At 33.6% G+C, this 14642-nt stretch overlaps 1 protein-coding gene across 3 annotated transcripts in view; it reads left to right on the top strand.

The window, feature by feature from the left end:
- Positions 1-14642, top strand: part of LOC124354487 (ubiquitin carboxyl-terminal hydrolase 7) — a 191287-nt gene that overhangs the window by 108072 nt on the left and 68573 nt on the right. For all 3 annotated transcript variants that reach the window (XM_046804985.1, XM_046804983.1, XM_046804984.1), the window contains exons 10-12: positions 6356-6548; positions 7901-8054; positions 10579-10773. In XM_046804985.1, the coding sequence (XP_046660941.1) occupies positions 6356-6548; positions 7901-8054; positions 10579-10773 (542 nt within the window). The remainder of the gene's footprint in view (positions 1-6355; positions 6549-7900; positions 8055-10578; positions 10774-14642) is intronic.

Genomic DNA, 14642 nt, shown 5'->3' with positions numbered 1-14642 from the left:
TCTGATTCGGACTCCACAGGATGAGGCTCTGACTGAGGTCCAAGTACACTTTTGATGAGCAGTTCATCCGTAATTTTCTTCTTCAACTGGCTCGTCGCAATCAATGTGTATCCACTCCAAGATTTCTTCTTGTGGCACTTTCCTTATTTCGTCTTGGGAACTGTGGGCCACCAAGTCCAGTATTGCTTCATTGTCGACTGAAACAGCAATGTCCTCTTCTTGGTAGGCAGCTGGCCATAGTTTTCGCCAAGATTTCTGTAGAGTGGTGGGCTTGACCTTTTTCCATGCCAAGGCGATTCCGAAAATTGCATCTTTTATGTTGAATTTTTTCTGAAAATCAACCACCGTACACTCTGAGTTTATCAGGCCTTGAAGAAAGGACGCTCTGTAAAAACATTTAAAGTTCTGAATCACCCCTTGATCCATTGGCTGAATCAAGGACGTGACATTTGCCGGGAGGTATGCAGTAAAAATATTTCCCGATATCAAACTCAGACGCTGCAGGGTGAGCTCTGCAATTGTCTAGGATGAGCACAACCTTGCTGTCTTCAGGTAAGCCCACGGTTTTTCAGATTGTCTTTTACAGAGATGGGACGAAGTGGTGGAAAAACCAATTTTTCTAAATAAACTCGGAGTTCATCCAACGCATTGGATTGAGCATCGTATATTACGGGTAGGTGGGTAATGCTTTTTCAGAGGTCTTGGCTTTTTTGCTTTTCCGATGGACGAAAGGCGTCAACATGTGGTCCCCTGAGGCATTGCCACAGAGCAAAAATTGTCAAACGGTCTTTGTGTTTTTTTTTAAAGCCTTTGGCACATTTCTCATCCCCTACTGCCAAAGTCGAATTAGGCAAACAACGCCAAAGTAGGCCAGTTTCATCAGCGTTGTAAATCCGGCATGCTGACAAATCGTAGTCTTCAAGTAGATTTTCAAATTCAGCTTTATATTCTTCAGCCGCATTTTGGTCGGCTGATCGGAGCTCTCCCGGCTACATCAAGCTTCCGTATTCCGTGTCGATTTTTAAATCGGTATGCAGCCAACCATCAGAAAAGGCACATTCCTTTCTCATCTATTTTTAATTCCTCACGGAACTGTTTAGCTTTTTTCCATGATCATGGGCCCAGTCACACAGGCTTCCCTTCAGACCGCTTAGCGCTAAAACCATTTGAATAAAAATTTCGTCAAGGTCGTCAAGTTTAGGTTTTTTTAAAGTTTGTCGAGACTGCATGTCTTTGACATTTGTAGTTTGAGACTTAAATTTAAGTAACTTTTCTTTATTCTTCCTTGATGTCCATACATTGTTGATGATGAACCAATGTTGAATTTCTTCCATTAGCTTCATTCTACTCTCACCTTTTTCTACACGTCTTATAATTTCTAGCTTTTGTTCAATGGTAAGTGTGACATGCTTACGTTTATTTCCAACTTTGCTGGTGGATGAGCTGGGCTTGGAAAACATTTTGCACAACTTTGAGAAAGTTAAAACACAATATGAACAAGCACAACACTCACGGACTGCACTCGAGTATGAATGACAGTGACTGAGACTGAGGCAGACGCTAGACGCTAAACAAACACGTAAGACTGGCCTACATTTTCACAATAGACTGGCCTACTGGCCGACAGTACAACCGATATACTTGCTGCCAATAACTTTTCCCTGTGTAAATGGAAATTGGTGGAAAGTGACGTATTGTTCAAGTACTGGCCGCCAGTAACTTGCTGTTTTCTACTTTCCCCGTCTATAAGCCACTTAACGCCGGAAACTCGGCAAGTGGCCCTGAACCCCCTCACACACAGCTGCTGAGTCACATTCGATCCCTTTCCGACTGAGCACGAACCTTTCCGAGCGCTCTTGCGAACTGTACGTTTCACAGTGCGGTTAAAATATCTCATTTACTTACGCGATTTTTTTTTAAGACTGTGCCGGATTAATGAAAGTGCCGAACCATTGGATGCCGGATTAGCGGGCTTTTACTGTATATCTAATTCACTTGATCAAACCTTGTTAAGATTTTTATTTCACAACTGAGTGATATGGGAGACCTCATGCTCCATTTTGTCATATTACTGTACATCTTTGACAGAGCCAAAACCAAACATATCTGCCTGCCTATGGTGTGTGTTGCTGATCAATAAACTTACAAATATAATATAAACATGATTATTGTTTAATTTATTGGCATTTTCAATCATCCCCATATGTTCTTTGTTTGAGACAATGAATGATTTCAAAGTCAAAGTCATAATCATTTTATTATCATAAAATCAAGTATCATTGATAAAGTCATTGTACAGCTCTCTTTGACAGCCAAGTCCTAGGTCAACTAAAATGTAAGTCAAATTATGAATAAATGTCATAAATGAAAAATACAGTAAATGAAATTATTAACAAAATTACAATATCAAAATAAAATATGCTCCATGTGTAAAACTTCATCCAGTGAGTAAAATAATGGGTTGTCCAACAGCCATGAATATTATTTATTAAGAAACCTTTTCCTCTCATAAACCTGCACTAGAGGAAATGGGCAGTTGTATACCTTCAGTGTAGTTACAGAATGGTTGTTAACTTGATGTGAGAAATAACTTCAGTGTCTCTATTTCTAGTGTTATAGGAGTGATTTTCGCTAACAGGATGTATTAGATGTGAATTTTGAACAATATACTTAATCAGGTCAATGAGATGTATTTATTATAGTTTAAATTTTTAAATCAATAAAAAGAGGTTTACAGTCTTCCAGAGGTTGGAGTCAGAAATTATTCTTATACATTTTTTTGAGGACGAGGATACCATTAATCCTATTCGCATTGCCCCACACAACAAGTCCATATCTTATTATGGATTAGAAGAAGGCAAAATAGGCAGTTTTTATACAGTTTTTGTTGATACATAAGATAAGGCGGCTCAGAAGACAAATTACTCTTGATAATTTTGTGGAGAGTAATTGATACGGGTATTGCAATTTAAATTCTTGTCAACAAATATTCCCAACAATTTTGTACTGTTGGAGATGTTAACCTGAAGGTTTGAATTACTGGATCGTTCTTGAGTAAGTAAAATATGTTGAGATTTTTTCTCATTTAAATGGAAACCATTGCTCTTGAACCAATTTGAGGTTTTTAATAAAGCATTTTGTGTCATCTGATTCAGTTCATCCAGGTTATTACTTGTATTTAAGAAAGTAGAATCATCTGCATATAGAATTGTTGTAGCCGGGACAGGTGGTGGCAGGTCATTAGTGCAGATTAACTATAATAATGGGCCTAATATGGGTCCCTGTGGTGGTTTCTGCTCCCTGAGACCACCTACCATTGTTATAAACTTTTTATTTCCTATTGCTCAAACATGATCTTAGAAATAAGTGGCTTACCGCCAAAACCATAGGATGGCAACTTTAATATAAGATTATTAATGTCTACACAATCAAAAGTCCTGCTCAGGTCACGATAGGAGGCCCAAGCAAAAGCCTTCTCCATTTGTGAGCCATTTCATAAAAATTGATCTAAAACTTGAAAAGTAGATTTGTTTGTTCTAAAACCAAATTACATGGGATTTAAGAGATTGTTTGTTTCAAGGTAGTTATAAATTTGCTTATAAACTAGAGCTTCCAAGTAATTTTCCTATAACTGGAATTATAGAGATTGAACGATAACTCTCAGGCACGTTTATGGAGCCCCTCTTAAACACTGGACAAACTCTTGAGGTTGAAAGTTTATCAGGGAAATAACCATTTATTTTAACCATAGGGGTTTAATAAATGGCGAGAGAGACAACAATGCCAGGAACTATTTTCTTTAACATATTATTTGACATACTATATATGTCAGCTATCTAAGTTATTTAGGTTTTTAACCGATTTAAGGATATCATCAGGTTTTAGGTCTGTTTATTGAAAAGTTTCTGGTGGATGATAATATTATTTTCTATCAGATATTCACTGGGAGTGTGAGATAAATCATCAATGTTCTTTTTAATATCTGAGACAGAATTGATGAAATAATTATTAAAAACATCAGGACAGATTTTAGTTTTATTGCATTTGGTAACTGACAGATCTTTATTCTTGTTAATAATTTCCCAGCGGCTTTGCATTTATTATTACTTTTATTTATGTCATTTTCATTGTATAGAAGCTTGGCTGAGACAATAGCTTGTCTATACTTAGTTTTAAGGGTTAAAAAGTGTTGTTTTAGCTCAACATTATTTTTTGATTCCTTATGGAAATGTAATAGGTTTTTCCTCCATTTTAGCCAAGTCCTGGATGTACCACTTATTTGTTATTTTCTTTGGTTTACTGGAGATAATCTTTTTTTGAATTTTGAAGTGTAATAAAGCAAATGTCAATGATAGACCAAAATTTAATGAAAAGGAAGAGTATATCACTATTATTATATTGATAAATTATGGCATCCCAGTTATATGATGCCAATGTCATACTAAGATCGTTAAGGGAATGGTTAGGAAATACTATTTTTAAACCACTAACTCTATTGTACTGACTATCTTGGACATTGTAATTTGAAATTTTCTCCAGGTCCAACCAGAATGCCACTGTGATCTGAGAAAGGAAAATAAAAAATTTGGCATGAGGGATATCCCGGACACCTTTTCTTATTTACTAAAACATTATCTAAGCAATTGTTATCTCTTGTTGGATTTCAATTTAAGTAATGGTAATTGTATAGCCTAAAAAGATTTTGGAGGGCAGTGGTAGTAACACTATCAGTTGTAACATCATATTTATAATTAAAATTCCCACCTACCACTCACTATCTTATATTTGTTATTTTAATAGATTGTCGAGAGTGTAGACAATTTTTAGGATCACCTGAAAGTGAGTGGTGTATCAAAATAACTATAATATTCAACTCACTTATGAGGGTTGTGGATGCTTCAAAGTGAAACTCAGACCTGAAACAGGTTATATATATATTTTTTTTTTAAGGAGAGGCCAATCCCCTTTTAAGCCTTATTCTGTCCACCCTCATGGGCCACTGGCCTGTGCGAGGATCTTATCAAACAGAATAAGGGGGAGAGTCGATACAGTACAAGGTCAATACATATATCATAGGTTCTTGAGTCAAGCAGGTCGTGAACAAGCAGAAAAACAGAAGTAAGCCCTCCCCCCTGCTAAACACATCAGCACAATGATATCCTAACGGAAAGGACAGAGATGACCCCTGCTCTTATTTGAAAATATAATGGAATTTTGTATATTTGCCATCATTTTATGTTGCAAAAATATAATGCTATGTTTTGGAGAATGAAATCTATCCTCTTCTTCAGGTGTTCTTAAGAGGCAAGTTAAGCATTCTTAAAAAAGTAATAAAACCATTATATAGCGATGAACTTGGCATAGTCAAACTTGACAGAAACAGTACAAAATCAAGGATATACCAGACAGTCTAGAGCAGTCAGGATAAGCATAAACCATACCACAATGTAATATATGCTGCATACACCAGAGGTAAAAGAAGACAGAGAAATATTAATATCAACATGTCCACAATATGGATGCATATCAGTTATAATTTTTTAACACATCAACGGAATATGTCCAAACCTCTGATACCCGTGTGCCTGTACAAGTCTTATGTACAAGATAAAGTAAACAGAGTCCGTTCTCCGACTTGTAAACTTCACATTTATCACGATTGGTTTAACCGTAAAGGATTAACAAAGACCATGATTTAAAATTTCAGATAGTTGAACATTTTATTAGAATTGCAAGAAAAAAAAGTAAAGTACATAAATAAATATCAAATAATAAAGTTTATATATTAGAATTAAACTAAAAAACATTTACTATACATCTAAATATGTATTAACCCTATAAAAATAATATGAATCAAAGTATAATACTATACCCTTGTGTGTTTGCTATGATTTGTGTAAGAAGAACACAAATGTCGCATTTTACAAAAATCTACGTAAAATTGAACAAAATTAAGATAAACAAATGAAATAAAATTTTCCACTTAAAGAACTAAATTGTCTATAAAACTACATCAAATATCATAGATTACAACTGTGTTTTGTACTAAAAACCATTCCTTGCTATCAAAATTTAAAATAAAATAAAATTTTAAAAAATTATTCTCAACATTAAAAAAAAATCTTATATACACCAAGTCTGAGTTCAAATATTATTTTGTTAAAAATGAAATTGGGTCAGATCCAGTGTGAAATCTGTTGGATCAAGCAGATCAAAGATCTGATATGACATTCTCTAATCACTATATTTATTTCAATCTTCCCTCAGCCAAATGCATTAATAGAAAATTAGTATTCAGTTTGTAAGTTAATTTATCTCCATATGCACAAATAGTATGGACTAACTTGTTTTCCAGTTGCTGAGTCGTTCCGTGACTACGTAAAAGCAGAGGTTCTGGACGGGGATAACAAGTACGATGCTGGTGAACATGGGCTACAGGATGCAGAGAAGGGTGTTATTTTTGCCTCATTCCCACCTGTTCTGCACCTGCACCTCATGCGATTCCAGTACGACCCTGTCACAGACTGTTCTGTCAAGTTTAATGACAGGTGAGAATTTTGTTCTTGTTTTGGTCAGATTATAAATATTTAAACATTTATTTTACATAACCTTTGGAACAAGTGTAACTGCAATAAATAAATAAATATATATATATATATATATATATATACTTTATCAATGTTTTCATCTGTTCTTGACATGCTCGGACGTCCAGCACGCTGTTCGTCGTTCACATCTTCTTGGCCCTCTGAGAACGCTTTTTACCACTGATAAATGTTGCTTCGGTCCAAGTCCTGATTTATTAAAAATATTTATGGTCAATTAATTTCTCTAAAAGGAAATGTATGCCTATATTCAGACCATCCGCATTTTTGTCTGTACCCTCAGTATTAGTTTTTCAAAGGTTTGAATATCTGTAAACATGGTACTGTCTTACTTCCCAATTTCTATAACATTCTATTTCCTTGGTTCAGTCTAGTTTTCACAACCTAGTTATATTTATATCTAATCGGTATCATATCGCTCATCAATGAAAAGTTGACGTGATTAAAAAAAATATTATATTTATTGTCTGGTGTATTGCTATGTGATTGCATTTTCATGGTCACAGACTTATTGCACTTGCTTCTTTTCTCAGATTTTAGTAAGGAGCGATTGTTTCATTGAATCATGTTAGTGGTCAGTTTCGCTGTTTTTGTTTCTTCTGTTACTGTAAATATGCTATTTCACAATGTCAAAAAAAACCAGTTTCGAATACTTCATGTACACATTCGCAATTGTTTTCATTAAGTTAAAGTCTAGAATTAACTAATTGGTTTGAATTAGGAGGATAAAATAATTATAGCTAGATACATTTTATAATGCTGATTGTGATGCTTTCAGAGCACCTTTGGTGGTCAAGAAACTTACAGTTGCATGTTCTGAGAGAATGTAGCTTCTTTCCTTATCATCCTATCAGATTTGTGTTCCCTCTTGAGCCAGTCCCACCTTTAGGACTGTCAGGTACTCAGTTGTTCTTCAGGAGAAATCTGTGGTTTAGTAGGAGAATGATAATTTCTCCAGTTTTTTCACTGTTTTAGCCCCACATGGAAGCCTAATTCACGAGTTGATAATGTGAGGTAATCAGTTGTTATTAATGTTGTGCATAGCTGGGTTCCAAGTCACAGTCATAATTAGTTACTACTGAGTACCACCACAGTCATTGTTTTCTTGGCAGATATAATATCAGCTATGATCTTTTGTGGAAACTGGTAAGGTTAACAAATCACTGCAAATAATGATATTTAATCTCGAAGTAACATTATTACTGTAAATTATTTTTGGATTTTGGAGCTATTTGAGTTACATAGTGTTTTTCATAAAGTTGCATATTCTAACTTTAACCAACATTGTTTGGCAGGTTTGAATTCCAGGAGAAAGTAAACCTCAATCCCTATCTGCAGACACCAGAAGCCACGCCTGCGGACTACACCCTACACGCTGTGCTGGTACACAGTGGAGACAACCACGGAGGACATTACGTCGTCTTCATAAATCCTAGAGGTGACGGCAAGGTTGGTGTTTTGGTATATCATATTGTAGTGAGTTGGAGCTTAAGGAAAAGTGGTTATTTTGAAGATAAAGATGATTTTTTTAAAGTAATAAAATCTTAATCAATAGACAAGTTTTTGTTTCAACCAGTAATGAGCATTTAGAATTAAGGTGTGTTACATATATGTTTAGTTGGTTTAATACTGCTACTGTTTTTCTTCACTGTACAAGGACAATCATTAAACAGGTTTTGTTGTTTTTAATAGACAGTAATGTGTATTCTTCTATTATAATATATAACTTAAATCGCAATGTATGGCTAAGATTTCAACTAGTATATCTCAATGTTGTAAAATTGTGATGATTATCCGATCCTCAAGACATGTGCTCTCGATTTTTTACAACAATCTCATCTAAAACCAACATCTCCCACTCCTTCCTTCATTTTTTATTTCTTGCACCACTTGCTATAAAAACTTATGGTTTAGTACTGGAGAACAAACATTAAAAACAAAAATTCACATTCATAATACAAACAGTCATGAACATTTTAATATGTTGCTACTAGCAGAATACAAACTTTTGTTTGAAAATGGTTAAGGTCATATATTTCCTACTATTAACTAAAAAATATGAACTTGGGCTGTTGTTATTTTTTATGTATATCAATGATGTACATATATGTCCAGAACTCACAAACTTACATAAAAAAAGAAAATTTCTAGGTTTCTTGCAGATGAATATCTGGTTCAAAGCAAACAGTTTTTAAACATTGGAAAATTTCATGAAAGTAATATTTTATCCTCACAATAGCAATTTTTTTTTAGATCTGATCTCTTTCCCTGATGCAACATTTAACATACACAAACAACTTTCTTAGAACTTCATGTGCAGTCTCATTTGGAGGCAGTATATTCATTCTTTATTGAATAAGCTTTTTAAGGCATATTATCTTATATCTTTCCTGTCTCAGTGGATAAAAAATAGTTTTAACATTTAACAGTTTTAATATATTCGTACCTTTTTTTATATGGTAAGAATTCCAGGACAGTTCAGTAGAAGTAAATGGACTTTTCATAATTAATAAAATTAACTGTACTAATGATGATGTATCTTAAAAGCTCAGTTTTAGAGTTTTAAATCTGTGTACTCTTCCATGAGATTATATTTATCAAACCCTTATTAAGGTAAATAAAAACAAACATGGCTGATTTAAGTTCCTTTTCCAACATAGACGATTATTCAATCGGACATAAAAATAATCTCATACATCTACTACACAAAACACGTCTTTGAAAAATTGCCACAATAGTGAATACATCTGAATAATAGCTTGCCTAATGATGATGACACATCAGAGAATTCCTAAGAGCTTTTGAAGATGTGAAGAGTTAATAAAGGATGGATTATTATTTTGTAGTTTTAATTCATCCTCTGTAGTAAACATCCATTTTAAGGATTTTACTGTTAGCTGTTAGATATTTTTTTAATGGTAGTTTGTTGATGTTTTTGTGTTTTATATATAAAAATGATATCTTATTTATTTTAGTATAGGTGTTTTTATCAAATTGACATGTCATAACCATGAGGCATTCACTGTTCTATATACCAGTTCTAAAAAAAGGTAGAAGTTATACTAAGTTTTACGCACGTGCCTACATAAAAAATACGTGCGCACGCACACACACACACACACACACACACACACACACACACACACCTACCACTACCTCACACAGATGCTTCAGGACATATCTTTTTCGTTTCAAACAAGATAATTCCCCAGAGTGTCCGTTCTGTCCTGGAGTTTGCGAAGACATGGAACACATGTTCTTTATATGTCCACACTTCAGTTCACTGCGTAATAGCCTGAAAATGGTCCTCAACCAGACATTACAACTAGAAATACTAGAAGAAGCAATGCTGTCATCGAAGGTTGCCTGGAACGCAACCAGTACTTCACCACAGATGTTCTTAAGGAGCTGTGGTCCATCGAAAGAAAGAGAACCAAAGACAGTCACGGTTAGAAGAGTGGAAGAAGTTACCTCAACTACCTGAAGGAATAGCAGCAGCTATATATCCTCTCCCCGTGAAGTAATGCCTAGCGGCGGTTTCCGTGGGGATACAGAGGCCAGAGAGAGAGGAGGTTTTTATTCGGTATTGACGTCTGAGTCCGACATAAACAGGCCAAACGACTGGAAACCTCTGAAAAAAAAAAACATACCTAAATACTTAAATCACAATCATTATTGACTATTACGCAAAGAAAAAAGTAGCAAACAATTTAATAGAGAAACATACTTAGTCAAAAATAACTTAAATAGCTTATTTTCTTAAATTAAATTTAGCTTACTAAGATAAAATTAAATATTTGTTTATTGTCACATACCAATTTAGAACATAAAAACTGCTGATAAATAGGTGACATTGTGCACTTTTTAAACTACTGACCTATGATGGGAAACTCAACCTAGTACCTAATATTTCAAATGATAGCTTGAGTGATATTATCATTTAAATATTAAAATAATATCTGGATTGTTGCAGTGGTGTAAGTTCGATGACGACGTTGTATCACGATGCTCCAAGCAGGAAGCTATAGAGCATAACTATGGTGGACAGGACGATGACCTCAACATGACAGTGAAACATTGTACCAACGCCTACATGTTGGTCTACATACGAGACTCAGAGCTGCAGAATGTACTACAAGAAGTCACCGAACAGGATATACCTGAGGAGGTGAAGAGTTGGCCTATTCTTGGTGGTTTCTGCCATTATTTTGGATTATATAAAAGCTGTTAACATTTTCCAGTAAAAGTTAGTGTAGTCTGTTAAATTTTAATTTGAACTTTTTTAAATATAAAAGAATGATGATTAAACTCTTTTGTCAGAAACGTGAAATCAGTTTGTGTAAGTATGGCAATAAAAGAATAAATCGTTTTATTTCAGAACATTTAGAAACTCATTCGATATTTAAAGGTAACATTAGTTTGCATCTAATTGTACCAAAATAATTTACAACAAAATATTCAGATTGCAATGAATTCTTTGGTAATAGTAGCATTTGTAGGTCATTAACATTTATAGTATGCAATTAATTAAGTAAGCATACTTTTCAACTAGTATTGGTTATATCAAACATTTTTGAATCCCAAAATTTGATACAGAATGTTATAAGATTGTTTCTGATTCTCAAATTTTGAATCCTAATATCTATTTTTAGCCTAAATTTGATTTTAATAAAATCAAAACCAAATCAAGTTCTGCCATCTTTAAACCTATGGAGACTCCCTGATAACATGCAAAACAATCCAACGCTATCACTCTATTTGAAAGGGATATCCAGAAGTTCAGGAATGGTTATATTTTAAGAACTAATATCGTCTACCTTCTACTTTTATTTAATAGATTATAAAATGTGCTTCCAGAACATATGCCTTTTTATATGTAAAAATTAAGGACTATTATTCGTACTACTTATGTAGTATTTATGATGGTATGATGGTTGGAAGTAAACCGGAACGTGTATTGTGTTAAAAATAAATCATTAGTCCAAGCTATTATATTCAACTTTGGCAAAAACAGAATTTATTTTAAATCTCTAGATGTGCACTTAATTGTATCCACGCTATATTTTCTTCAATGCTTTAAGGATCAAAATATTTGAAAAAGATTCTAACCACTCCTTAACCATATATTAAAAAAATTATGTGAAATATAGCTGTATTACGATGTGTTACAAACATATCATAGAATATATGAATTTAAAGTCGTATCTTGATTCCTAAATCTTAATCTTACTTTGGTTTACTACCTTAATTTTTTTGTATATTGATATTCAGATGATAATAATGCTCATACAACAAAGACCTCATCTGGGCTCGGTCACTTATGTTTCCCTTCTTCAGTATCCATTGACCATCACAACAGACATAGCGCAGTATGCATGACTATTATTCAGTCAAAATATAAAATTGTTTAGGAGATTAGCATAAGGAAGATTTCATCTGCCGCTAGGTTGCCAGACATGGAATTAAATATTTGCATAGCTAATCTCAGCAGATTCAATTCTCTTAGCTTGTTTATCAAATCTTGAATGTAAATCTTATTAAAGATTTGACTTAATACATCACTTGTCAATTTTTTCGTTGAGAATAAGAATGAAAGTGGAGTGGATCTGCTATTTTGGTATAGTTATAGAAACAGTTTAGCTTAATTTTTATTACTTGAATGTCACTTCCTATTTCAAGCTCTAACTGTTTCTAGTTAAATCAGCTTGTGTTGGAAATTTATATAGCCACATAAACATACATGATATACACTTCATAAATTACTCACTGACACAATATAAAGTTTAAGTACTACCTGTTTTGTAAATTAGAACATGATTTTTTTTAATTACCTCCAGAAATTGAATTGCTCTTATAGTTTTCAAAGTAAATTGAGATTATGTAGACGAGATCATAGCCTACTTCCATTGTATTTAATTTGAAACTATAATTGGTAGTGATTTAATAATCAAATTATTCAATTACGGTTGAATTCAAAGTTGAATTGAGTATTCAGATTTAATTCAATTTGGATTTAAAAAGATTATTATGACAACTATGTTTCTACCAGTTGCTATAATATTTAATTGAGTATATGTAACAGGCATCAAGTATTTAAATGTCTAGAATTTCCTTAATTTTCTTTTTTTATTCATACAGGTATTATTTTGAACTTAAAATGTATGAAGACAAAATTTGAATGCCATGTTTTAAAGAAAAATGAATTTTAATGAAGTAGATATTGTATTAAACAAACATTTTACAGTAATATAACATTTGTATTCTATCAGTGAATTGTGTTACATCATACGGCCACTGTGTTATAGTTACATTGAAAACCATTTACTACATTCTAACAGTTTATAATTCTTATTCTTGTGAAACAAATCTTATAAAAATCAAAAATCTTTGGGGTATATAGGCCTCCAGTCTACCATAATCTAGAACTGGCTCTTGACAACCTGTCGAACATTTCTGTTGACATTTCTACTTGGAAATCCTTAATTATTATAACTGGAAATATGATGACAATGAGCTATTGAATGAAGTTCTTATGACCCATGAAATTACCAGACTCCATCTACCACCAACAACTATCACTGCTCACTTAGAAACATCAATAGACATAATTGCAACAAACTTATTAACAATATAGAGATCAACATCAACACTGCAGTGCTTCATTCAGGCCTATCAGACCACACAGACCAGATATGCACTATAAACCGTGAATTTGACATAGATATAACACCAAGTACAACTCAAAGGTACTATAATACCCAAAATTTAAAAGAATTCAAAAATATTCTAGCACGAGAAACTTGGGAAACTGTTAGAAACACACAAAGCACAGACTAGGATTACACACAATTTAACAAGATTTATGGGATGCACTGTAAATTCAGTCTGACCATTAGTACACTCAAGATCAAAGAAAAAAATTACACAAATCAAGAAAAAGAACACGAACTAAAGAACCAACTAGATCAGTCCGGCAAGTAATAAATAATAAATATCAACCACCCCTAAAAATACACAACACACTGTGAAAGTGAGTTCAGTACTGTTAAAGAGAATCTTAAACCAATAACTTAAAGCAGAAGTAGTCAAAACAATATCATCCCTAAAATCAAAACCATATACTGGAATAGATGAAATATCATTAACAATCCTGAAACACTGCAAAAATGAAGTAATAAAAATAAAATAAAAATACTAATAATAAAATAGTTTATGTAAAAAACAAATTGTTCCAACAAGGCTTTTTTTCCCTCCGTACTTGAACAATCATTGATCTACCCAAATCACAAGAAAGGACCCACTTTCCTAGCTAGCAACTATAGACCAATATCACTCATCTTTACGCTATCAAAGGTTTCTGAAAAAATAGTGTTTACAAGGTTGCCTACATATCTGTAAAATAATGTATTCTAACCAGCCATCAACGTGGCTTTAGAAAAGGCAAGTCTACCATAACAGCCATAATTTACTTGATGGAAACAATCATTGATGCAACTGAAGGAGAGGCATCCTGAACTTAAATAAAGATTTTGATAGCCTGAATCACGAACATCTCCTCAACAAACTACAAACTGTAGGCATGCAAGGAACAGCGTATCGGTGGTTTCAGAGCTACCTCAGTGAAAAGACACAGATGACTGAGTTAACTCATTTAATAAACACAAGACAACTCAAAAACCAGATCTACACAAGTATAGACAACAAGATATGTCCCTCAGGGTTCCGTTTTGGGCCCTGTTATGCTTATTCTTGATATAAATGACATTGTGTGTTAAAGGAAAATTGTGAGGCATTCCTCTATGCCGATGATTCTTACCTTGTTGTTTCCCTATTATCCCCTAGGAATGTTGAAGAATTAGAGATTAATGCCTATATTGCTACTAGCATAGCCAAACCGTACAGTCAGGAGAATGAACAGTTATCGAGTGAAGACAAAACGTACAGCTGTTTTTTTGTGCACAAAGAAGAAATGCTCATGCACTAATCAATATTTCAGCATTTCATTATGCCACATACCGTGGAATGACTATAGACGAC

The sequence above is a fragment of the Homalodisca vitripennis genome, chromosome 2 (assembly GCF_021130785.1).
Source record: "Homalodisca vitripennis isolate AUS2020 chromosome 2, UT_GWSS_2.1, whole genome shotgun sequence".
NCBI classification, from domain to species: Eukaryota; Metazoa; Arthropoda; class Insecta; order Hemiptera; family Cicadellidae; genus Homalodisca; species Homalodisca vitripennis.
This window is presented reverse-complemented; position numbering and strand designations above follow the sequence as displayed.